Here is a 26115-nt window from a genome sequence, read left to right as displayed (position 1 = left end):
AATTACCCTACCCTTAACTAAACCAGTTCCTCTTAGCATGCTAATTAGAGGAAACATTACTATTTTAGAAGTCTGAAAGCGGAAAAGAAGGCAGACTGCTGGCATCTCACTAAAAAAAAATCATTGTTTTGGGTAATCATCAGGGAGTGAATCAAAGAGTAGGGTGTCTCAGAATGCAGCATCTGGACTTTTTACTTCTGCGCAGTGCCTCTTGATCTTCTTTGCTATTTGAAGTTGGCAAATGTCACTTGAAGAGCGAAAGAGAGTTTGGGCCAATGCTAGCAAACTGCTGAATTTGGATAAGAGGAATGATAACAATCTTTCTTCTCAACACTGATGGGATCCTGGATGCAATCAGAATCCAGAACAAACTGTTCAAAAGGGGAGAAAATCTGGGCATATCTTGCAAACCAAGCTTGCAAGACAGGCTGTCTAACAACAGAGCTGTGGCTTTCCTACCACTGCACGAGCATCGCAAGAGCAAATAAAATCAGCCCAGAAACTTCAGCTTTCAACTTAGTATGTGTGCAAGAACTTATCGTCTATATATACCCACAATTTTGCCACCTACGGCATTTACAGCTTGTCTTTCAAGTGGTGCCACTCAGTTACTAAAAAGGAGTATTCTCAAGGGTATACTCACTTAAGCCTGTATTCTGCATGTGTATCTACAGATGCTGCAGCCGTAACAGGGAGGAGGGAAAGTGTATCTAACCGTGTTTTATTTCTTCTCCCTTACCTAGAATCCAGGCTTGACCACACATACCAAGGAAGGACAGGGGAGAGTTGTGGTTTTCATTCCTCCATTCGCATGCTGTATTTCACTCCACAGAACAGTTCAACTGACAGCCTCACTTTTGCACTGCTCTTTCTGGCACAGCAGCAGTGAAGACAGCGGTTGATACGCAGCAGAATTTCAGCTCTTATTCCTGTTTTTGCACTAGCCCTCTCCAAACCTGTTCCCAAACTTGTCCTGTGGCAGGGCCATCAAAGGCCTGTTGGTCAATATGGATTCTCAGCTTCAGGGTCTTCCTTAAAACTCTGTATACTATTGCATCAGCCTGTTCTTTGCAGGATCCCTATAGTACTTCTACCTTTTTGTTTTGTTTTGTTCTAGAAGTTGAAGGCACCCACACTCTGAATACAGAGAGGGAAGGTGGTGGGCTCTGTGACATTTTTTTCTCATGCTCCTCCAGAAAAGCTGCAGCCTTGTTATGCTCTCAAAAGAGGCTAGCCAAGATGCTCACATGCTCTTCTAGTCAGCAGTGTGCTGTGTGGGATCCAGATGCTTTGCAGATTACACAAGAATAGGAACAGAACATGTGCAGCTTTATAGTACAGAGGAGGTAAGATGAAAATAACCCACTGAAAGGGAAAAAATATGCATGGTGTTTGGGGGATGGGCAGAAAAGTGTTAGGCAGAAATGAACTCATGATGCCTTGTGTTTCCACCCTGTAAAACAGTCCGTCAGGGACATGGAACACAGCTTATCACACATTCATGCCTTGTCTCTGGAGGATTGCACTAGCTTGAAGTAGGTGTGTGCCTCCACACATGCTGGACTTGAAAGATGGTAGAAGCAGGTGACAGTGCTCGCAGTGTTGCAGTCTAAGTGCACTTCGAGAGAGATTTTCATTTGCTTTGACACTGCATCCAGGCTGCCCTGTAGAATGAACAGCGATTGAGTTTTGCATTGATATGACACAGCCACAGCAGGGTAAAGACCTCTCCATTTTAATGCCTCTTCATAATCTCTCATAGTGACAGAGAGGCAAGCATTTTTAAAAGAGTGCATGTTGCAGCTCTGTGCAGTTTGCAGGCTGGTACTGTTAATTTACAAAGTGGCTCTGCAGCAGAATGATGCAATTGTTTTGCTAACCTCAAAGTTTGTGAACTTTCGGAAAGACATATGAAATAATAGCTTGTACCTTGCAGAAATTGAAGGCGTAAGAGGTGAAGCTGTGGAAAAGCAGTGATTATATTTTCTCAGTTCAGAGTACAAGCATCAGGCAAACCACAAAATTCCTGCTTTCTGAGTGCTTTCTTTCAAAAGAGATGAAAGATGGAGTACAGAGCAAAGATGGATTTCATAGTTGCACCCCCAGGGATGGACAATCCTGGCTTCCATAAAGCTAACCATAATTTCACAGAAATGCTTGGAGAATCCTGTTTGGCAGTCATGTGCACTATGAGTGAACAAGCACTCAAATTCTGTGTCCAAAATAGCAAGACTCATTTTCTGTACCATGACATTTATCCTGCTTACAAGAGGAAAAAAAGAACAAATCTCTAAAATATGAACAGGCTATTTTATTCTTAAGGAGTGCTTGCAGTCAGAATATATTGCTTGATATACCAGGCTGGGAAAAGAAAGGGGATAACTGAATTACTCGTGCAAATGATATTCCTGCTGCGAGAAGGAAACACATCTTATGTACGTGCAGAGACAACAGCGCTTCTCTGTGTTCTCAGGCACAGGTTGCTGTGCTTCAGCTCTGCGAGGATGCTAATGTACAGATAAGATTATGTGGTGGGGTTTGAATTAAGCCCTTTGCTACCTGCTGAATTTGTAGTGCTCACAGAATCTAACGGAGCAGTTCTTCACAGAAGGAGCCTCTGGAAGATAACCAGGCAGTATGGTTATACACTACTGGAATAGAAAATGTTCCCTGAATCTGAGAAGGAAAGCGTGCCTTTTGATAATGTTCTGCCTGAAAAATAAATTATGATACATTTTCAATTGCTGTCTCAGACATGGATATAAACTCTGACTTGCAACTCCTCATCCCTGTAAAACTCAATGTAAATGACACGTTACTTTCTAATGCCCCCTCAAAAATCTGATAGTAGATGTATTGAAAAAGCCAGAATCTCAGTAACATCAACTACACCCCTCCAAACAAGAAAAGCAGAAAAGTTGCAGAAATCTGCTGAAATGTATGCAATAACTTTGATCAAAATTAATGTTATCCTTGGTTTGGCTTGCATTTCCAAATATTACCAACCATCGCTTGGGGAAAAATGGCGGGAATTGCAATTCCAGAAAAAAAGCACTCAGGAGTTTCACAGGTCATTCTTTCAATTCTTTAACTTAATCGAAATTTAAAGATTTCAACAAAGGGTTGTGGACCAATGGGGAGAGGATTATCACTTTGAAATGGAGCAAACAAAATCAAAAATACATTATGATAAGTAAATCCAAGCTGTAACATATATTGGAAGTGTCAGGAACAGAAAAATAGGACAGGAGTCACAATCCACATAACAGGATAAAGAAAAGCACTACACCAAAAATGGGAGGGTAAGCACTCAGAAAGCACCCTAAAGCTCTACTTTTCATTGCTAATGCCTGCATGCAATGTCAATCAGTAAAGCTCTGGAAAGTGTTAAAAGCTGTATTAAGATGGTTGATCTGCTTCTCAAGAAACGATCCTCAGATCAGTTCAAAAGACTGAGCAGCTCAGGGGTGGGGACAGAGCTTCCTTTTTAGCTAGATCAGCTGTTGAGACATTTTCTTGACTTACCTGAAAAAAAATCCTAGATTAAACTTTTAAAAACTATTCAACTCAGTTATGGAAAGAAGGTGTAATTGCCCAATTATTTTAAGCAGATATATTGCATGTGTACAGTATGTGGATGACTTAGTGGTCATTTTAGGTATTTGAAAAGAATGATACTGAGAAAGAGATCTAACAGCAGTGACATTTATCATGAATTGAAGCAAATTTTGCAATCTCCATGTTTTAGAAGTGCTCATTTAATTGGAACCTGAACTGACTGTTGCCAAAAATCTGTGGGGAAATGGGTTGGATATGGAAAAGCAGGACACTGGGGAGTACTCTGGAAAACAAAACAAAACACAGCGACCTCCTCACTGCCATCCTCTCAGAGACTCACAAATGCATGAAACTACTCATGCACAGCCTCTACCTTGAAACCTTGCAGACTTCTCAGAAATGTGCTATGTAAGAATCATCTAACGTTCATCACAGCCTTTGGGATGTATATGAGAGTCTATAACATCTCCATTTGGGCATGAAGGCGTATTTTTTGTGCCATATCAGATAAAGAGTGCGTAAAAGGGTAAAGAGCAGCACCGCCTGCAGCATTGCTAGCACAGCTACAGTCTGCTGTGCTAAGAGCAGCACAGCAGCACAGCAGCAGGCTTCGAGGACTATTCCAGGAATACATCATACCAGGGACGTGTGGTGAATATGAAATAATATAATGCACAACACCTCCTGTGCTGACAAATGTGAATTTAGACATGAGGCTCTGCTCTGGTCTCACATATCCCCAGGTACCACGCTACATGAAGGTACGTCCTCTCGGTTTCACCTGTTGTGAAGGTGCACTTCATGTTGCACAATCCGTCGAAGTACAGCTTAGCGTGGATAAACGTTTCTGTGCTTACTTAGTTGCTTTTGTTCTTTACAGCTCTCAAAATACTACATTTTGTAAATACATCATGTTACATCCGTTCAAACACACACAGGCATTAGTGACTATTAGTGACCACAGTACAAGAGGGATGTGGAGCTTCTGGAGAGAGTCCAGCGCAGGGCTACAAGGATGATCAGGGGCCTGGAACATCTGCCCTATGAGGAGAGGCTGAGGGAGCTGGGCCTGTTCAACCTGGAGAAGAGAAGGCTGAGAGGGGATCTGATCAGTGTCTAAAGTACCTCAAGGGAGGGAGTGCAGAGGACGGTGATGGTCTCTCTTCAGTGGTGGCCACTGATAGAACTAGAGGAAATGGCCGGAAACTGAAACACCAAAAGTTCCATAGGAACTTAAGGAAAAATTTCTTAACAGTGAGGGTGACAGAGCACTGGAACAGGCTGCCCAGAGAGGTTGTGGAGTCTCCTTCTCTGGAGATCTTCAAAACCCGCTTGGATGCAGTCCTGTGCCACGTGCTTTAGGTGTCCCTGCGTGTGCAGGGGGGTTGGACTAGATGATCTCTAGAGGTCCCTTCCAACCCTAAGCATTCTGTGATTCTACGATTCTATGATTCTATTAATCAGGTCAGGTATTAGTGACCTATTAATCATTTTCACTAATGAGGCCCATTCATCCTCACCTAGAGAAAGAGGGTTTCTTTTTCTTTCAAGATGAAGAAACCTTCCATTTAGATCCATTTTTATTTCTTATTCTCCCTTCTAGTGAAGCAGAAACAAAACCAAAAATAAAAAAAGACAAAAGCAAAGCTTAGCAACATATAGTTATCAATATAACAGTCATGGAAAGGATTCTTCTGTGTTATGTATGGAAGATAAAAATAACAAAAGATTTGCTAACAATAGTTTTCTTTGTTACCTCACCTGGAACTTCTTCTTCCATAGCACTTTCTGATCTGATCAGTAGCGTTTTTTTTTTTTTGCTCTATTCAGGTTTGCAACTTGTTGGTTTCATATTTCTTCTGCAAGAAAAAGGCAAGATTTTTACTTTAGCTTGAATAGGCAGTTGATACATTTATTCATAATTTTTACCATCTTTCCCTCTTCATTTTCCTTTAGAGGAAAAATGTTAATGCACCTCATACCTTGATGCATTTATACGTTTAACTTTTCAGAAAAAATACAGTGATTAAGCTTCGGTATGAGTATTCTGTAATACTTAACAATGCTTCCTTCAATGGTACTTCTATTCTGATTTAATCATAATATTTCACTATTCGTTACCCTCTCTCACACTTTCATATACACACGTTTAACCCACAATTCTCTCAACCTTTAACTTCTTCAGAGCTGACACCACTTCATTGTTTTCCACTCTGTTTCAAACCTTCTTGTGCCTTCTCAGTAACTTAGAAGGTTTTCTTATCGAAGATTACTTGCTACTTACAAACTTAGCCTCAACTATCTGGCACTGGCCTTAACCAGCGGGGTCACAGCCCCAGCTGCCTGGTTAACAACGTGCAGCTCTGTATCCAGCAGTGAGACACTACGGGGCATGCAGCATTGCTAGCAACTGTGTTACAGGCTCCCACAGCCTGGAGCATCCAGGAGGGATCCAGCTCTCCTTTTCCTCTTCAGACACATTCAGCTTTTCCCAAGACAATGGCATCTCTCAGATAGACACCAGGCACATAGAAATATTATCATACTTAGTAAAGCTGGAGGATCACTTATGACCAGGTGTATGTCCATTTAGCCTTTTCAGATAAAAAGGGAGTATATAGATCCAGATTCCAGATTGTTTTTTGGCCACATGGGTCAACCCTTCTTTTGCTTAACCAAGACATTTTAATGTCAGCTAGCTCAAGCGCCCAAACTTGGAGCTCCCTGGTCAGTTACCTCATGGGTAAGTCTCCTCCTTTAGGTTGCTGGCATGACATATGAATGATTCAAGAGACTGCAGTGTCTATCAATTAAGCAACAAACTGCTAAAAACAAATAATTCAGTGACTAATAATGACATTATTATCATTATGTTATAATTATATCATTTTGTACTCTGTTACACACAATTGTAAAGCTACTGATTATCACTCTTCAATCTCACAAATCACATAAAACTACTGTTAAATTGCAGTTCTGTCACCCTTCCCTAACCAAACCACCTATTACAAGGGTGAAAATCTACCCCTCTTTGCTCTTCTATAGGATATTTGCCCTTGAATTACTTTAATGAATCTTCTGGTTTCCTAAAGAGCCCTTACTGGTTATGAGGACTGGTGTTCTATGAGGACTGCTTACAACCTATCACCACAAAATCATGAGGATGAAACCACCATCATGAAGATGAAATTATTCTTAAATAATTAAGGAATTAGGAGTTTTAAATAAAGAAGGGAAAATGTTATCCTTAGTTTGAATGCAAGGGACTAGTGCTGGGTCACAGAGAAAATCTATATCAGAGCTATGTATTCACCAACGTTCCCAACTCTCAGGCCCATTCTTTAATCATGAGATCATGCTTCAGCAATAGCAATCTGTACAGTATGGCTTCCTCCCACCAAATTGTATACATTTGTATTTAAAACGCTATAGTACATGTGCCAGTTCATTTAAGGGTCTTTTTTTTTCCCCTCCCCCATAAGGATCTAATTTGTATTAGCAAGATAAACGGAAAATTCCAATACTCAAGAAGTCTGATGCTAATTGGGATGCACAATATATTGCATAGATTTTTCTTCCATTTTCTTCTTCTGTAAGTCCTTTTTTGGTGATTGTATCTTAAGATGTCCAAACTCAGAACATAATGTAGAGAGTTTATTGGTTTCCAGGTAGTGGTCTGAAGCTCAAACCACTGCAGGTGTGTGGCTAAAAGGTGTTAATTAGGTGATGGTTGCACAAAAATCAGGAACACAACTCAGCAGTAAAATCAAATTAAAACAAGACTCCAGCTGATCACAGCGGACTTGGATTAAGCCATGCAGGGAGTTAGAAGGTAACAGACATTGAAACAAAACCTGAAAATCCCTCTGGGCCCTTGATTTTCCTATTCATAGAAGTACCAAATAACTTTTCTGAATATAGTTATGTTTGGCCAAACTGCAGCTTTTGTTTAAAAAATAGTCAAAACTATTAATATTAATGACATCTAAACTGTTACTTCTTTAAAAGAGAATAATACCTTCTTATTATGACAAAATACTTATTTGCCTGAATAACATTTAATTTTCAAAAGAATTCCCTGAGGTTATCTGTGAAGCTAAAAAAACCCCTATCAAGAAGAGCTTGCGAGTCAGTGAAACAGATAGTATAATACTGCATATGAAGGCCTGGACATGACTAACTACATACACTCAAATTACTACAAAAACAATGAATTTTCTTATTTATTTTTGTTTTCACTTTTGAGGGTTTGTACATTGGTTTGCTTAAACTCCAAAGGAAATCTTTCCTTCCCTTTACCCATATGGGCTGGTTCCTGGCTGTTCATGATCAAGGTGATTTACCAGTGAAAGGTAGTAAAAACAGAAAGTTGGAGGCCTAATGGTGCTGACTTGTCTAATTTTCACTGAGAATTTTCACACAAAGGTGAAATAAATCCCATGGGAAGAGGTTTAGTGGGAAGGTGGAATCGCTGATTTCTATTTCTGTCTAAGGCTGAGACGTAAAGACATCTTAAACCATTGAAGGCAATGCAATGCATTGATTTGAAATTTTTAGTAATAAATAATCTGTATGGTTTATGCTTTCAGAATATGAAATTGAGAGATCATTTTTCCTGAGAATGAAGTGTGTTCTAGCCAAGAGGAATGCAGGATTGACATGCAGTGGCTACAAGGTAATGCATATAAACTTTTTTTCTTTTTTTTTTTTAATATTTAACAGTAATACTGTTATTTACTTACTTTTTTACGTAAGTGTAGCTGGAAGCACAGCCTGACAGAAAGAATCAGAACAGATACAAAAGTGCCACTGCTGGCTGGACAGTCCCTCAGTAACGCAACTGTCTTGCGTGGTGATTTGGATTCCAGCAGCAGATTGGAGTGTGCTTTGTGGCACATCCCACATCCTGCTTCCCTGATGTCCCAGAGTGGAAAATTGGCTGGAGAACAGCCCAAAAACAACGGTGGAAGGAGTGTGCGTGGCTGGCTCTTGCTCCGATAGGGAAGCGGAGGCAGGTGGGGCAGGAATGCAGATGCAGGAACTTGGAAGTCTTCCCACAGGCTTGGTGGGGAAGCCTTCCTCAGCCTTGGCGTGTCTGCGCTCAGCTTGGCAGCACTTGCACAGGTCACCTCATTGGCCTGAGCAGAGTTACCTCAACATGAACGAGACCAGAACGTTGCTCGCAATAACCAACCACAGGTTTAACTCAGGTTTGAATCTTGCTGAACTATCAAGTTTGTTTAGAAGTCTCATTGCTGGTATTATCTTTTTACTTATTACACGAGAACAGAACCAACAGCAAATGCTGAAATTCTACAGAAACATGATTTAGATAGTTCTTATTTTCAGCTTTTTTGTGTGTGCATTTGCTGGTCTTCGACCAACACAGTGCAGTTCTATCCCTTATGTATTGTGAGACAAGAGTATTTCGCATACAGTCTTGTGAGGATTCCAAACAAAAGGAAAAGATTGCAAGAGAAGCAGAGTTCTCTTATGAAATGGCTTCAAGTCCAGGCATATATCCACCTATTTATACTGGAATAATTATTCTTCATTGCATGGAGCCCAGGTTACTCAGCAGCCTCCCAGCAAAAATGGTGCTCTCCCAAAATGGAATTTGAAATTAGTTAAGAAAGCAGAGCTTGTAGTCATGTGTTTGTTTTTGTCTTCATTTTGTTTCTGTTTTGGTTTAGTCTGCTAGCCAGGGCAATCACATTCATTCTTCTTTTGTTCTCTGCTACAAGTTTACACATCTTACATAGCAAATCACTTTAAGGATGTTTTTATTTAGATAGCTACTGGTTTAAATGACCATGCTTAGAGCTTTTTACAATATCACCTAAATAGCTGAAATGCAGGGAAAATACACAAATCAAATAGTAAGGGAATTAATATATCTACTGTGAGATCTTACATAAGTTTTAATTGTTGCTTTTCTGCTACTGGATGTATTATCACTTGCTGATTGGAAAGGAGGGAAGAAGGTTGCACAGGAGCCTATTTCTAGGTGACTGTTTAGTAGACTGTTCAGGAGTACCAAGTACAATGAATATCAATTCCTTTTCCCTGGACACAGACAAAAGTCAAACTAAACAAACACAGATATTAAGCTGAAGGATGCACAGTTTGTATTTCTGGTTCTCCACAAAGCCAAGTCTCCTGTGAACTATTTGGCACAGAACATTGGCAAGAGCACAAATGATTTCTAAACGCCAGCCCTACAGCTAATAAATCTTATGTTCCTGAAGATCCTTCAGATTGCAATTTCTACCTCCTCTTTAGCTGACATCATTGTGAATTGTTATAGGCTAAAGGGTAATGTTGAAGTCATCACTCCTGTCCCTAGAAATTGTATATGGGGATTCAAAAATACAGTCTCAAGATACTGTCCTTGTTAGTGTATCAGTAGAATGTAATTGGAGCCTGATAGAATCATAGAATCCTTAAGGTTGGAAGGGACCTCTAGAGGTCATCTAGTCCAACCCCCGATTGAAGAATTCAAAACTCATCTGCAGTGTGTTTAAATAGATGGTATTTAAGTTTCATAAGTAGCTTGCCCACGTCATAATCACTGGGCTTTTAGTGTCTGTTTTTCATCAGAACAATATGTATTTTTTTAAAAAAACAGATGCTCAGGTATACCTATATGTGTCTGTGTGTATGTGTGAGACTGAGTCACTTTTAAAAGCAATTTCCAGATTTTTTTTTGTTTTTAAAGGAGCAGGAATTCTGACTGCATGCACAAGAAAGCTATACAAGAAATCTGTGAAATCTATACCAAAGAAAGCTGAAGTCATTAACTAGGCACTAACAGTGCCAAACGGCATGGTGTTTCAGTATTGGATTAATCCAGCATTGCTAGCAGTAAATGCACAAACTGCATATACTGTGTTTTTTGGGTCCATTTATAAATTACCAGACTTCTGAAGCCTTATCAGACTATGCGGTAGCTAAAAACGTTAGAAGGGTTTATTGGTTTATAACCTCATTAAAACTGAGGTGAGGTGGGTGGATGGCTGGAGGGTCAGCTGCCAATCAGTGAGTGTATTTTCTTCTCATGCCAGGTGATCCATTGCAGTGGCTACTTGAAGATACGGCAATATATGCTAGATATGTCCTTGTATGACTCCTGTTACCAAATCGTTGGGCTGGTGGCTGTAGGTCAATCTTTACCTCCCAGTGCAATCACTGAGATCAAGCTTCACAGCAACATGTTTATGTTCAGAGCAAGTTTGGACTTAAAGTTAATATTCCTAGATTCCAGGTAAGCGTCTGTTACATTTCTAGCATAAAATGTTTGAGAGGCAAGTTTTATAATAAATTACACTGGTTTCTATACGAATCAAAATAGTAACAAAAAAGATGAAGCAATACAAAATTCACCTGGAACACAAAGCTCATGAGGGCCTTTGAAGCTCTTCTGGATGCTTGTAAGGCTTGAATATCAACATGTAAGAATCAATAGTAATCAATAGTTTCAAAATCAGCTGAAGTCTCCTTGCTGTGGGCAAAATACAGGCAAACAGTACTATATTTTTGCCCTAAAGGACATACAATCTTAATAGACACAACTAGTGAAAAGGGATAAGGACATATCCTCATCCATAATTCATAAACAGTAAACTGAGACACTGAGATCAAATGACTTGCCAGGGTCATCCAGGAAGCTTTTGACAGGCAGAGTGGTAAGAAAATTTAGTCTCTAGCACTTCAGTGTTAATGCCTTAACAATAAAACCAACCTACTAATGAGGTTGTTAGGATGAAAACAAATTCAGTTGGGGCATCAGATGAAAGCAGAGTGAACCTTCATTATTAAAAAAGAAAAAAAAAAGCTTGGAAAAATGGCTAGTGCTTAAGAAAGAAAACCTCATCTCCATTCTTAGCCAACATAGTTTGCATGTCATCTAAGAAGACAAGCGCAAAAACTTCAGTGCAAGGAGATGTGAAATGATTCATTCATCCTTTTTTGAACCCTTGTATCTTTTACTATACAGTGATGCTTTGTACAGTGCAGTTTGAAATACCTTGAGGGGAAAAGCCCAATTTAATAACAATGTTTGACTATCGATGTAATAATGGTTCTTTAAAAATCCCTGTAATATGAAGCATTATGTGACATACTTTTTCATTTCCTTGACATGCTGGATTTGTAAGAAGCAGAAATGATATTTATGTATAATAGTGAAAAATAATCCATATCCACAACTGTGAGGGCGTTTTGCATGCTAGGTCAGCTACGCAAGCACATTTTCTCTCTATCTAGCTAAGGCCAGTGAGATAGTGGGCCATCGGCTGCTAGAATACAAAGAGCTAGCTGTTTCTGGAAACCGTTTTTTGGCACGCTTTCCTTAATGTAACAGCTACAAAGAAGCACAAGGGGTTCAGCAACATGTCTTTGCATGTGGAGAAAAGGAAATGATGTGCCTAAGAGGAACTGCCTGGAGACTGAAGCGTCTTCAAAGGAGACAGTTTAAGCAGAGGTGTTGACAGGAGTGCAGATACAACCAGTACTGCTGTGTAGCTGTGTTTACCAAAGAGCAGATGTATGTCATCTCTGTCCACACACGGGACAGCCTGGGCTATTAAGTGTTACCAGAGCCCTTTACTCCTCCAACTGAGCACACCAAATTATAGTTGCTCCCGGTAGGGGTGTATCAGCAATAAGACAGAAGTGGTTCTGTCTTGCTTCTAGCACCCGTGCAGCAGGAGCGTTGCTAGATCTTGAGAGGTAACTGTTACAGCAACCAGGCCAGTGCTCCACTGTAGGAAAGAGCAAGAAAATAAGATACCCAGTACAGTGCAAAACATGTGGGAGCTGATTTATCAAGGTTGCTGGAATAGAGAGACAGTCACTTCCACCTGAAGTGATTTGCAGTATCTGATTTTGGTGGTGCAGTTCATGCATCGAAATGCTTTAAAGAAGTCTAGAGGGCAGCGCTGATCATGAGGGCAAGCTCTGTTTCCTACTCTGTGTGCCTACGTGTCCAGGATCCCTTCAGTGGCTTCCTGAAGGGTTGTTTTTCTGTTAAGAAAGTTGAGCAGCTAGGCTTAGTTCCAGGTTGAGACTTTCCAAAAGTTTGGGTGTTCTTACACTCTTCATGATACTTTTGGCCCATGGGACCAGTTTCATAGTGAGGTTGCATTTCCACAAAAATTCACACCCAGCTTAGGCTTTGGCTTTTGATGTTTGGTGTTTTAGATTAGCTGTGTCTCTACTACCCTGCTTAAGAGAGCAAGATGAAACTGCCACCTTGCTTTGATTGCCTTGAAGTCAGAAGGGGCACTGAAGCCAGAATAGGACCTTATCCTAGTATTTCAGCATGCTGGTTGGCTTAAGTCAGAATTTGAGCCCCTGGAATTATAAGCCAAGAGGGACAGGGCAGAGTGTGGAGGAGAAACACAAGCATGTGCTCAAATAGCCCCCTGCAGAAAGGTAGCACATGTGCGCGCTCTGCGTTGGCAGTCCCCGAGGCAAAGGCATGCAAGGCTTTCCCAGATGCAGGAATGGCTGGGGAGGTGTGGATATGTTTGTGCTGTATTTTTAATAAATCAGACCACAATGGTATTTTTTGTCAGTTTGTTAGTTTGTTTGTTCCTGGTTTTCTTCAGGAGCAGTTCCCTGCATCCTGCTCTCTTCCAAGGAGAATGTTAACTACAGTCCCCAGTCCCTGTGAGGTCCACATGATTTCTTAGAGTTAGGGAGAGAGTAAATAAAATGTAGAGTAAATAATAAAAACAAAAAAAGGCAAACCTTATGCAATCCCCAATGACACATGCTACTTGAGACTCCATTCCCCATTTCTGTTGATAGTACTGTGTTATTCTTGGATACAGAGCATATCCACCTTAGCGTTTTAGCTCTGACTGGAAGCACCCTGACCATCCCTGCTCACTACATGGCACAAAGAGATCTTAGGAGTATGAACTGGATTCCTTTTGGATGAACCTAAGCAGGAAGACAACATTCAGGAGCAGGTCTAAGGCACTCCAAGGACTAGTGAGTTTTCCTTCCATGGGCCTGGACTGGAACTAGTCCCAAGTAAAAAAATAGGCAAAGATCCTCAGCACTGACCGTTTTATTTAACAGATCTCCTGCTAAAGGACTATGTTGCTTGTTAATGTAGACAAAGGCCATGAATGCCTTTGCATGGTGCCTCTGTTCTGCATTTTTAGATGAAGAAAGCCCAGGATATCATAAACAAGCCCCAGCAACACTAGGTAAACAACCAGATTGTGGCAGATTTGTACGATGTACTTTAAGTAGATTTTGTTCTCAAACAACTGTGCTAAATAAACAAAAGACCATTTTGAACCAGGAAGTCTGACTTGTCAGGTGACTTTTAGGTCTGACCAGGTACAGCTGTTATGTCGGTAGCCTGGCCATTAACATAGGAAGAGATGCTGCTGTTTCAGATTTGCTCCCTTATCCTATTTCTCATTATGTGAATAAGCTTTTTCTGAATGTCCTTTTTTCTTTCCTTTTTTTTTTTTTTTTTTTTTTAGCTTGTGACCTTCAGAGCTCCTTGTCCTTTCACATTCTTAGCTAGAGTGCTACCCAGAATTCATTTGTATTCATGATTAAAGTCTGTATGGACTGACATACATGCTACACTTATATGCTTCCAAAAGCAAATGAAAATTTGACAGCAGTGCACGACAGTAATTTTATTGTTTCATGAATGACTCTTCAAACGAATCCTTGTGCAAAGGATCATGCATGACAGTGGCAAAAGCCCAATGTTCAAAAAAGTAAAGGGAGTCTTTTTCCTACCTCTGTGTGAGACAGGCCAGGGAATAGCTGCACCTTGCTTTGGCTGGGCTGAGAGGTTTTAATTTCCGGTGAAGATGAGGATTCTGTTTCCAAAACTAACATTTTGCCCTGCAGTGTTTAGGTACTTGGTTAGTTGGCATAATCTGAATGTCCATGGAGATTTTGCTTATTATGAAGCCTTCTTTTCTAGGGTGACTGAATTAACTGGGTATGAGCCTCAAGACCTGATAGAAAAAACCCTCTATCACCACGTTCATGGCTGTGATGTGTTCCATTTACGATATGCTCATCATCTCTGTAAGTAAGGGGATTGTTAGAATTAAATGTATTAAGTAGAATGATAAATTTTTCAGACAACAGCTTTCCACATCTTGACTAGAGGCAGACTTTCAAAAGTGCTTGGCTGTCACTTAAGGAAACTGGGACTTTTGCAAATAAGCTAGATCCTTAATATGCTGTGCTTCAGAAAAAAAAAATATCTGGCTGCTTTTATTGCTCTGCTTAAAGGACTTGGTCTCTTTTGAAAATCTAGACCTGATTCTGGGTGTTGAGCTCTTCAAGGGAAAAAAAAAAAAAGATCTGGACTATTAACCTCGATTGGTTAAAATAAAATAAAGTTATGCAACAGCTCCTCATTCTTCTGAAATATATTGGTAATGTTCAGCCCACATTTGAAGTGAATGCAAACCCCCAAAATCTTGAGATGAATGTTCATTAATAGCATGTGGATGAGGTTTGAAAAACAGAGGGAAAAAATACATTTAATACTTCCCCATCTGCCAAGAGAGACACTAATCATATCTTCAAGCATCTGGATTTGGAAAGTAGTTCATTCAGTAGCACATTAATTTTAGAAGCAAACTGAGGGAATATCTGAACTCTGGATTTGGCTCAGTCTGCCACAGACCATATGATACAAAGATGAAATTCCAAAACCAATGTTAGTGGATTTTTTTAGTGATTGCTCTTGTAGGCTGAAAGTAATCAGAGGCAAATCCCTGTTTTAGGCTCCCCTGGAGGAGAGGATAGTCAGTTCTTCACCTGTGCGTTATGTATGTGGATCTGGAATATAAAGGAGGACGTAACTGTATTTGGCACAGGTCAAGGTTGAAATTCCAAGCACCATATACTGTTGATGGCAGTGGGTGCTACACCTGGGAAAGCAGAAGCTGATCTTTACAGCAAGTTCATATTAACCGAAAAAAGCATTGAAAGCTCTGGGCCATAACAAATTAAAAACAAGAACCACCAGGATGCATTGCAGTGTCCCCTTGTGAACATCCTTTTTGTAGGGTTAGCGTTTGCATCCAGGTGCAACTATTGACGTGTTCAAAATATCACTTGTTATTTTCACAGGGCTGTTTGAAATACCTACGTCAACTGGTAGGTATATAGATGATTCCAATATAGTCCCAATCATGTATGGAAAACAGTTTATCAATGGATAGCTCTGTGCAGGTGGTAGATGGTTTTCACTTCGGCCCCAAGTTTCATCTATGCATGATTGAAGTTTTAGTAAAGATGCTTGCTAGATTGCTAAAACAAAACAAAACAAAACAAAAAATGCACACACAAAAAGCTCTCTCAACCAAGCAGAACAGCTAAAAAACTTCTCTAGATGCTCTACCTCAATTACATAGATAAACTATTGCAAAGTTTAAAAACAGAAGAAAAATATGAGAAGATGAATCCAAATTTATGAAAGTTTCAAAGCAACTAAATGCCAAGAAGAGGAAAAAGTAATGGCAACAGTGGGAACAGTGCAGAATCATGGCCAGAATACCAGGCAATAGTAATTGTTGAAACAGATGTAAAGTGCACAAGCTTCTGTGCCTCTGGGGAGCCACCGTTGCAGCTCCCTCACCATCCGTCAGTAAATGTCTGAGGAACCCACGCAGCAATGGGCTGGCAGGTTTGACATTGCATTCCATAAAGCAAACCTGGTGATTAAGTGTCATCTGATGATGAAATCTGGAGAGAAACATATTACACTTAGCAAGGGTATCAAGAAAAAAAAAATCTAAACTAGGATAATCAATTGCTTTTTCAAAGAGGAAGAAATACTCCAAAGTGAAGACCTAAAGCAACAGACCTTTAATTTAAGCAGTTTAGAGAGCAAAACAAAGGAAACAGTGAGGGGAGCAAGCTAGAAGGGGTCTAACAAGAGCATCAAACTATGGGGAAAATGTAAATGTGCATATTTGCCTAAGGTGTGCTGACGGCAAACAGAGCTTCCTGTTTGAAACATTTGATTAGCTTCCAGCACTACGAAAAAGCCTCTGAAGTTTGAACTAGTGTTATTTATTTCTATAGCGCCATCAATATACACAGTGTTTCCTCTGCAACTGGGGAAATGTGGACACACAAACAACATGTCCCTGCCTAAAGATTTTGCATTCTGAAAGGTAGGACGAGAAGCTGTTCCAGTACAGACCAAATATTCCCCTGGCCTTTGCTCATTTGCTTTCATTTGCGCCATCTTCTTGCTGGGCAGAGGAGCCTGTGCAGCCCTCCTGCTCTTCCCAGAAAGCTCCTGCACGGGTCACATCCCTGTGCCTTGGCAAGACAAGGCTCAGCCCCAGGGGCTGCCTGCAACCTCTTAGAAGAACCCGCAACCCTCTGGGCCAGACCCTGCGGGGCCGGTGCCTCGGCGCTCCGCGGCTCTCCGGGACGGAGCCGCTGGAGAAGGACAGGCAGCTGCGAGCAGCACGGCGAGGAGCCACGGCCAAAGCCACCCTGCCCTCCCCAGCTGGTCGCCGCGGGGGCCACCCGAAGCCTGAGCCTGCACAGACCGTCTTGGTAGTGGATTTGTCTCACCCCCGCTGCTGAGGTTTCCCCCTCAGCAACCAACAGGGTGATTTAACACAGGGCCAAGAGGAAACTGAGCTCATTTACTGTATCATCGGAAGCACAGCTACCGTCCTGCAGCCAAGGCCAGACCTTCCCCAGATTGCTGAAAATGCAGGAGACGCAGAGCCCTCCCCAGGTCCCAGCTGAAATACTGCTTTATCCATACAATTAGGAAGGGAAACGGAGCACTGCAGCCCTCAGGGATTTTCACATCTTTTAAAATATTGCCTTAACTGGAAAGCTAAAAGAGGGATTTGGGAAGGATAGAAATAAAAAGAATCATCAAAAGTAGTCTCAAAAGATACAAAGAACTTTGTTATACCTAGTGATCCATATGGCATTAATTTTTAACTGAGTAGCAAGACATTGTGAATTCAAGGAAAATCTGACCATTAAACTGGTATAAACACATAGTTCTAATTCCTACACCACAATTATATGAGCATATAAACAAGTCTTTTGGATGAACTAGACCAAAAGGAAAGCATCATTTGCTAGAATTAGACTGTTGATTACAAGTTGATCATAGTGGAAGGAGAACTGACACTTCCAGGTTAAAAAAATTAAATATTTGGTGACTTGTGTAGATGGATAAGAGGGTAAGCAGCCCGCAGAGGTGACCCATATGCTACAGACTTGAACTTAAAGGACCTTTAGCCAAGAACAAGCCACTTGCTGTATTTCTGCCAGTCTTCCACTTGGTTGTTCACATTATTGACTTTATTGTGGTCTCAGATTACTATTGGAATTACTATCGTCTACACCCCCAAATAGCAAGTGAATTAAAAAAGAAAAGCCCCCTCCTACTCATTTATGAATAAAAACAGTGTCATTAATTTGAAAAAAAAGTAAACAAAAAGATTATGCACTCTTTTGTTCCAGATTTAATATTAATACCATCCCTTTCAGAAATATCTCCTCTAAATACTTATTATAGGGCCATATATTCATTTTAAGTCATTGTTTGCTCTGCTAGAGTTGTCTGAAAGAGAGGATTGTTGCTTGACTGGTTCATTATGTATCTGCTTGTGCACCAGGCATGTACAGTAAGAGAACAAAATGATTTGAGCTTTGCTAATAAGTTCTGTTCAGTACAAGCCTTGCATTTTCAAGCAGTAATTCCATTTCTTTATCCTGTCTTCTGCAAAGCTACAAGGAATTGCTGCTATTCATCTTTTGTGATAATCTGAGTATCAAAATTGGCATTTTATGCCTTAATTTATATTAAATAACTGATTGTATAGAAGAGTAAGAAGGTGGAACTCTCTAGAGAAATGCTCTAGGGTCACACAAGAGCAAATAGATCTTCGAGAGCCAGCAGGTATGTTCTCTTGCTGTGAATCATTACATAAATGCCTGGCACCAAACCAGATATGTGACTAGCTTAAGTAGTCAGAGATGCTGCACAGCTCGTACCGTAGCATGGCCACGAGCCGAAACAACTTTGTCCACAGAGAATCCAAACTGGTGTTCAGAGGATTTACATTCCTGGCGAGATCTATCTGATAACTGATTCACCTCTCTGGCCTTGTCTTTGTATGTTTAAATAATCAAAATCAAATAATATTTTAAATTTGTCCTTTTAAATCAGCCTTAGAAGCATGGAGCTTACAGAGGAAAAAGCAGCATAGCCTGCAATGCAATATGCACAAAATACACAATAATCTTTCAAACCAGCAATGTCAAAATGCTTGCAAATACACTGGGAAAAAAAAATCATTCAGTTCTGTCTGCCTCAAAATTCTTTTGCTGCCTTCTACCTTTCTTTTTCAGTTAAGTGTTTTTACAGAATGGGACATAGGATTTGTGAGCAGTGAGGTGACATTGTGAGACCACGTAGAGGAGCAGGACAAACACCTTCGCCACAAAGCTACTTGAAGTCTGTTGGGAAAGGGGGATTTAAGGGAGTGGGAGGAGAGAGGAAAGCACCCCCTTACACATAACCTCCCCCAAGGAACTGATCACAAGTTCAAGGCATGTGAAATGTATTTACATTGTATTTACAGTGTTGGTGAAAGGCCAAGTCACAACCAAGTACTATCGACTACTGTCCAAGCATGGAGGCTGGGTGTGGGTACAGAGCTATGCCACCATTGTGCATAACAGCCGTTCTTCACGGCCTCACTGCATAGTGAGTGTCAATTATGTCCTTACGTAAGTCAAAATACTTTGTACCATTACCTGTTATCAGTAATTAATTCATTACTAATGAAATCACTTAGGCTTGCTATGTTCGTGTCTTCCAGTATCACTCTGTGTTTGCAAGTTACAGCCACTTTTCTTTCCTCACATCCTTCCCCTCCTAGTTACAGAAAGCAGCTGCAAGTAGCACACTGGGGAAAGGGGCTAGTATTTCTTACGGCTGCCTCGCACACTGTAGAGCTTGTGCTTGAGCGTGTCGCTGACGGGCCCTCGTGTGAGACACAGGCAGGGCCGCTGCCACCCTGCAGGGAGACAGGGAGGTGGTGGAATGTGCTGCCCCTGTCAAAGGCAGGTGAATTACCAAGGAGCTGCTTCCACGGATACTCAGGGCTAAATTATTGTCTCTCAGTGGCAAGTAGCTCCCACCGAGCTTGTGCACGCACAGGGGCTTGGAACTGCAGCTGACGCTTTGTGGTCCTAATCGTGAAATTCCTGTCTTGCTATAAAGCTGAGAGACTCAGAAATCCGTGTGAAAGTGCAGGGGCTGAAGGAAGGGAGAGAGAAACACGTATAGACAGTATTTATACCTTGCCTAATTGTGTTACCTGGCTTTGTCAAAGCCAGTAACGTAGTGCATAGATAAGAGGGCAAAGCAATGGTGAAACGCACAAAGACAATTTGTAAGGAAGTGATTGTGGACACCTCAGATGTTAGTCAGCAGTTAAGAGAAGCAGGGAACCACTCACCCTTTTCTTCTGGCTGGTCCATTTCTTACCTGGCTCTGACATGAGATGTGTTAGAAGTTCGCATGATGGCTGTGTTGGGGTCATGTGTGTTTGCATGTTGTAGTGCTGCATCTGCTATTGAAGAGTTAAACTGTATGAAATGAGCATCAGCAGGAGTATTTCTGTAAGCTACTGAGCCCTGGACTTAGGGGCCTGTGCTTCTGTCATGCCTGTGAAGATGTGTGAGCCAGCAGCAGCACTGAGGAAAGACTCAGTCCTTCAACCTGCTTGGGTCCAGTGAGTTGGGGCAAGTGATTTGGGTAAAGAGAGGCAGCTATGTCAGGGATATAACAGCATATCCTTGGGCTGAATTTAGTTCTAGGCTATTCATCATCAAAAAGTTAAGAAAATGAGTTCTAGAGAGAAAATGAGGGAGAAAGAAATGTTTTTTTCCTAGATACCCTTTCAAAAATATGCTCCACTGACCGCTAACAAAACTAAATGAGGCAATTTAGTCATCAAAACTATAGGAATTAAGGTTGCAGCAGGGGCACCACAGTCTTACTTTAATTTGTTCCTTAGCCTCTTTTGTGTAAAAATCTGTCTGTGGGGCAAGTAAAATGGAATAGAACAGGAAATAAAATCTAGAGACTATCAAAACAATGTTGCAGCTCCTATGGCATGTTACAAGCACCACAGACTGGTGGGAAAGGAAGCTTGCGCCTCTTCCTCGCCTTGGAGCAAATTGTGAGAGCCAGGGAAGAGACCAGCTCTGGACTGAGGAGGAGACCCTCAGCCTGACCTGTGTCTTCCCATCAGATCTTCCTCATAGCTGTGGGGACTAAGTACAGTATGATGCAATGCAATATAATGCAAAGTAATGCAGCAAAACGCAGGTGCCAGGCATGGCTTAAAGAAGAAGCTGGTACACTTTAGATTCAGACAGTGGGGAAATTTAATATAAAGATATTTACTATGTTCCTGATGGAACGTTTGCAATAGATGCCAGTGGAAACATGGCCAGATGAAAAATTTCACTGCCTCCTAAGACCCCAACCCAGGACTGCAAAGTAATGAAAATCTAGGAAGAGTGAAAATGAAAACACTGTGAAAGCTACCATGTATTTCCAAAGGAACTATTTTGGATTCATGCAGTATGTTTGAGTATGTATTTACTAGACTATTCTTTTGCAGAGATATTGAGTATAAGGAACTTCAGTTATCACTGGACCAGGTCACCATTTCTAAGTCACAGTTTTCATGCAGAAACTCAGTATCTACCTCACAGGAAACAAGGAAAGTAGTAAAACCCAAAAGTAATAAGATGAAGGCAAAACTGCGAACAACGCCTTACCCACAACAGGTAACCTTTCCAGCAATATTTACCTCCCAGTTTTTATGGTAAATTCCTTGGGACAAGATCATCAGAAGTTGAACTTACTGTAAAACTGATAATAGCATTCTCTGTCACAGGTAGGTCAGAATAAAGCAAGATCCTTCTCCTCTCAGGGGATGGCACAATTAATTAGTACAAACAATCTCTGGCAACTGATGCAAACACAAAGACGTTTGAATTATGGAGTGTGTAAAGTGCTTGAGAAGCAATATGTTTTGTCAGTAAAAAGAAGAAAAAATGTGCTGAAGATAGAGGGGTTGTGAAAACTCAAGCTACTGTAGAATGAGTTTTGCTTATCATTGATAGACAAGAGTTTTTATGTCACATGGATATAGGCAATTTCCTTATGCTGGAGTGATTCGGGAAAGGAAAACCCAGTACACAGAGCACTGGAGTGGGACTTGGGATGTCTGTCACTGGGCAAGCTGGAAGCAGACACAAAAGCAAACCAGGGAGATTGTCCATAATACAGGTTTGGTGGGATTGATACCCATCTGGGGACATTTTGGGACTTCAAAATGGTTACTACTAGTAGTGTTGTCTTCATATAGCACCACATGCAGCTAGCACATATACTTCATTCAAAACACCAAGAGCTGAAGAGTGTGTGGAGTCTGGAGAAGAGGGTGAGAGAGGGGAGGAGATCCTCATAATAGAGGTTGATTCAAAGGATAGATTTTGTCTTCCTACTGTTCTGAAGCTTGACATGCCAACAAACTGTCATTACCAAACGCAGATCAACTTCATGTTCTGCAGCTTCATTTATCAATGACCTCTCATGCTTTGCAGAGAACGCATGTCTTCTGATATTTACAACTGCTTAAACTTACTGACTAGCTAAAATCCAGCCGTGCAAAATTACCAAATATGCCCTTAACATGAGGATGTCTTTTTTTTTTTTTTTTTTTGTTCTATGCCAAGCAAAGGTAAAGTTATACTAAAGAGAAGGAACTTTAGATGCATTGGTGAGCCAGTCCTGTTTGTCAGTGAGATTGCATTTCAAGGAGGCCTGGGTTTGGGCCCCTATATTGCATGTTATGTGGTTTCATATAAAAGTCAGTCATTTAACTCTCCTCCCCTCCTTTTTTTCTTTCTCCCAGCAATACAGCTCATTTCAAACAGACAAACTGGAATGCAGCCAGGTGGGAAACTGGCGATCCAGCCCTGCAGTCAACGCCGCCACCATCCAAGAACAAAACTTCCATTCAGAAAACAGTGAACTTTTATATGCCCCGTCATACAGCTTGCCTTTCTCTTACCATTATGGACACTTCCCTGTAGATTCTCATGTCTTCAGTAGCAAAAAGCAAATGCTGCCGTCCAAGTTCGGGCAGTCTCAAGGAGCACCTTGTGAAGTGGCACGGTTTTTCCTGAGCACGCTGCAGGCGAACGGAGAGTGCCAGTGGCATTATGCCAACTCCTTGGTACCCAACAGCCAGTCGCCATCCAAAAGTCTTTCTGATCAGCCAGTGAACATCGTCCGGCACAATCTTGCACAGAGTTATGAAGGTGGGTGTCACTTCAAAAAAAGAAAGAGAAGGAAAGAGGTGCGGTGCATGGGAAAGATTTGCAATTGTAGTTCGAAAATAAGAAACACAAGGAGTTTAGGAAATGCAGAAAACCAAAAATAGTGAAGCAGAGCGTCCAGTATGTTTACAGAATTGACATGTTTATCCCATTGTCCTTTACCATAAGCACTTGCTTAGTAAAATGCATCAGTGGCAAAAACGTATCACAAGGTGGATAAACCATCCAACTCCTTTAATATTTGCCGAGTTTGTCTTCCTGCTTGTTACGTTGGGCAGAAGTAGGTACCAGACACTGAAAGTCTTTCCCACAGAGGCCCAAGCCCCATGTTTTGTCCTCATGCAGCTGACTGCAGTATATTACTTTGTTGCTCTGCATTTGGATTGCAAATGGGCAAGACTGAAGGTCATATAGTTTAATGCTATATATAGTTATTTTCTGAGCTCATGCTTGTCTAATACTTTGGCTTCCCTTTGTTGTTGTTGTGGACTGGGAGTGAACAGGAATGGCTTCAGCCAATGAGTAAGAGATGCTTTAGAAATGATTTCGTCCTCTCTAAAAATGCCATAACCTTGTGGAAAAGAAAAAGGTTATATCTTTGTGGGAAACTCTTTTGTGTAAGAGTTAAAGTAAACTCTCCCCAGGTAAGTTTTCAGAACGAAGCTGTACGAGGTGTACAGAAGTCAGCCAAGGGTTTCTTTTCTGCTTCCAAACTGGTAGATGACATGAGACTGACTGAGAAAGTGGATCCCCTGCTTTGGCCAGCAATAATTATCTCTGATTATGCTTCTTCTGCTTAAATTGGAATATATGGGCTCTTTTTTGAGCAGGGATATATTTTGAAGGATGTTTAAGTGCTGGGCATTTGATGAAAAATGACTGTGTGCAATTAAATCTCTGAAGATCACTTACAATTGGGCTGTTGAGGAAGGACAAGAAGGAAAATAGGGAAACTCAGTCCTGATCAGAGATCACTGCTGGAGTTCACACAGGCAATGCATGGACATGGGAGGAAACACAGAGCCTCTCCCGCGTACGGAGGATTTATCTCTAATAGCTCCAAAGTTTGTTTCCCCCAGGGAAAAATGAGCCCTGCTGTACTTTGGCTGAGGCTGGGGCAGAAATCTGGACCTTTGCAAGTGACTCTCTGCTTTGAATGGAAAGGGGCATCTGATCTGCCTTACACTGTCAACTACTGCTTTTTCCAGTAATTCACTGAAATACTGACAGCCAGCAAGCTTCAAAGCAGAGAGGATCTGCTTAGCATCATTATCTTCAATCCAAAGGCAATGCCAAATATGACATCTGGCAACCGGGTTGGATGCTAGGGCTATTCCACATCACATCCATAGAGGCATCTGCCAAAAAAGCCATAGGCCAGAGACATTTTTCACTATGGAAAATACTTTCTTTAGGAGAGATCAGAGATTTTAAGATTATCATGCCAAGCCATCAAAGCTCTGGAAAAGCACGTAGCAGATAAAGCTGCCTGCAAATCAGATGCTGCTGCCTTCGAATCTGGTTTTGAAGCTTCTTCCACTTCTTTCCAGCTGGCCTAGTCCTCAGAAAAGAAACTTTCTTCAGAGAAGGCAACCATCTTCTCAGTCAGGGATGCACTTGAAGGGGTGCATTACTACTGCAGATACTGCAACATCCTACTACTCAGCAAGGAAATTCTGTCCTATCTGCACGAAGCACAGCCCTACAGTTCACGCCATAGCTCAGGAAGTCCTGAAGAGTACCAAGGAAACCTGTGAAAAAGTTCCCCTCTGCCTTCCCCCCACACAAACCAGTTCATGGGCTGAGCCCAGGACTACTGGAAGCAAGACATGACAGTTCAGTGAAAATGTAATCCAAAGAGGTCCAAGAGAACATTCTCTCTGACTATTGTATTTTGAGGGAGAATAATGGAGAAATTAGGATTCAGACCAGGACTCAGCACAGATACTGGCCTGGACTAAAAGATGCATTTTTCATGCATGGGCTGTGGTCACTGGTCTCTTGAAAAGCTCAGCTTGATGATGAGTAATTGCTCCTCTTCCTGGAAGGCCCTGCCCAAAAAATGGATTAGGAAGCAGAGTGAAACACGATGCGCTACGTATGAACAGGCAAGTGCTGCCCTGTTGCCTCCTCAGAACACGTATGAGCTGTCAGGATTACACTGCTCTGTGATGAATGCACATCACAGCGCCCAAGAAAAACTGCAAGGCAAAGCAGGCATGCGTAGGGATTCAGCTCTGCTCTGAAAATCAGAGAATCACACAGAATGGGCACAGCATTTTAATAAGCAAGATGCAAAACTCTCTGCTGATAAGGACTGCATACCTTCCAGTTGAAGATCAGCACCAAGTATTGGTCTCCCTTTGCTTTGAGCTGGTTTAAGCCATCGCTCCCTCCTTTGGACTGAAACAGGTGGGGCGATGTGGAGACAAGGCCCAGCCCTGCCTGCCGGCCCCTCGGGAGACGGAGCGCCCCGCGCCAGCGCCCTCGCCCTCGCGCGCCCGGCCGGGGTTCCCTCTGCGCAGCACCGTGTGTCGGGCAGAGCGAGGGCTGCCAGGGCCGCTCACGGCTGTCGCTGGGGCGGCTGCGCCCTGAGCGCGGCGCCGGCGGCCCGGTGAGCGCGGCTGCCGTCTCCAGCCTTCCCTGGGTCGGCCTGGCCTGCGCCCGGGCTGCCAGGAGCAGAAACACGGGGCCTGGCAGGCCAGGGTGGCTGCTGCAGCTGGAGGCTGCTGTGACCAGAGGGAGTAAGACATAGGAAGGGCCTTTCAGAGAGCTACTGCCGCTCCAGGGTGATAGCAGATACACAGCTGTAGACGTGCAGTCCAGCTGCCTCCCTTAGCCCGGGCGAATTGCTCTGGAAAACATCGCGGATTAACGCACCGACTTCCGTGACTGCGAGCTCGCTTTGGTGGCGGAGATCACACAGTGGCTGCGGGATCCCTGCGCACCTGCCTGCTCCTGAGGGGGTGAACCAGCCCCAGGATGGTGCCCTCCTGGAGCGGCTGCTCAGCTGTCTGTTAAATCCCGCATGAAAAAACTCACCAGGAGGAGTTTTTCCCAGGGCCTGCTTAGGCTCTTGTCTACAAAGGGAGACAAAAGCAGGTTTTAGTCCAGCTCCTGTAGCTGGTCTGAGTGCGAGCAGAC

The 26115-nt window shown here is 42.0% G+C and overlaps 1 protein-coding gene across 2 annotated transcripts in view; it reads left to right on the top strand.

The window, feature by feature from the left end:
• Window positions 1-26115, top strand: part of SIM2 (SIM bHLH transcription factor 2) — a 49241-nt gene that overhangs the window by 20138 nt on the left and 2988 nt on the right. Inside the window, exons 5-11 of one of the 2 annotated variants that reach the window (XM_088539341.1) lie at window positions 8148-8233; window positions 10623-10822; window positions 14522-14628; window positions 19188-19335; window positions 21243-21411; window positions 22545-22953; window positions 24029-24035. In XM_088539341.1, the coding sequence (XP_088395467.1) occupies window positions 8148-8233; window positions 10623-10822; window positions 14522-14628; window positions 19188-19335; window positions 21243-21411; window positions 22545-22953; window positions 24029-24035 (1126 nt within the window). The remainder of the gene's footprint in view (window positions 1-8147; window positions 8234-10622; window positions 10823-14521; window positions 14629-19187; window positions 19336-21242; window positions 21412-22544; window positions 22954-24028; window positions 24036-26115) is intronic. The other variant, XM_010220431.2, reaches the window with a different exon arrangement.

The sequence above is a fragment of the Tinamus guttatus genome, unplaced genomic scaffold (genome assembly GCF_059628265.1).
Source record: "Tinamus guttatus ecotype Peru unplaced genomic scaffold, ASM5962826v1 Tinamus_guttatus_pri_ptg001602l, whole genome shotgun sequence".
In the NCBI taxonomy this organism is placed as follows: Eukaryota; Metazoa; Chordata; class Aves; order Tinamiformes; family Tinamidae; genus Tinamus; species Tinamus guttatus.
The sequence above is the reverse complement of the archived record's forward strand: the minus strand, read 5'-3'. Positions and strand labels throughout refer to the sequence as shown.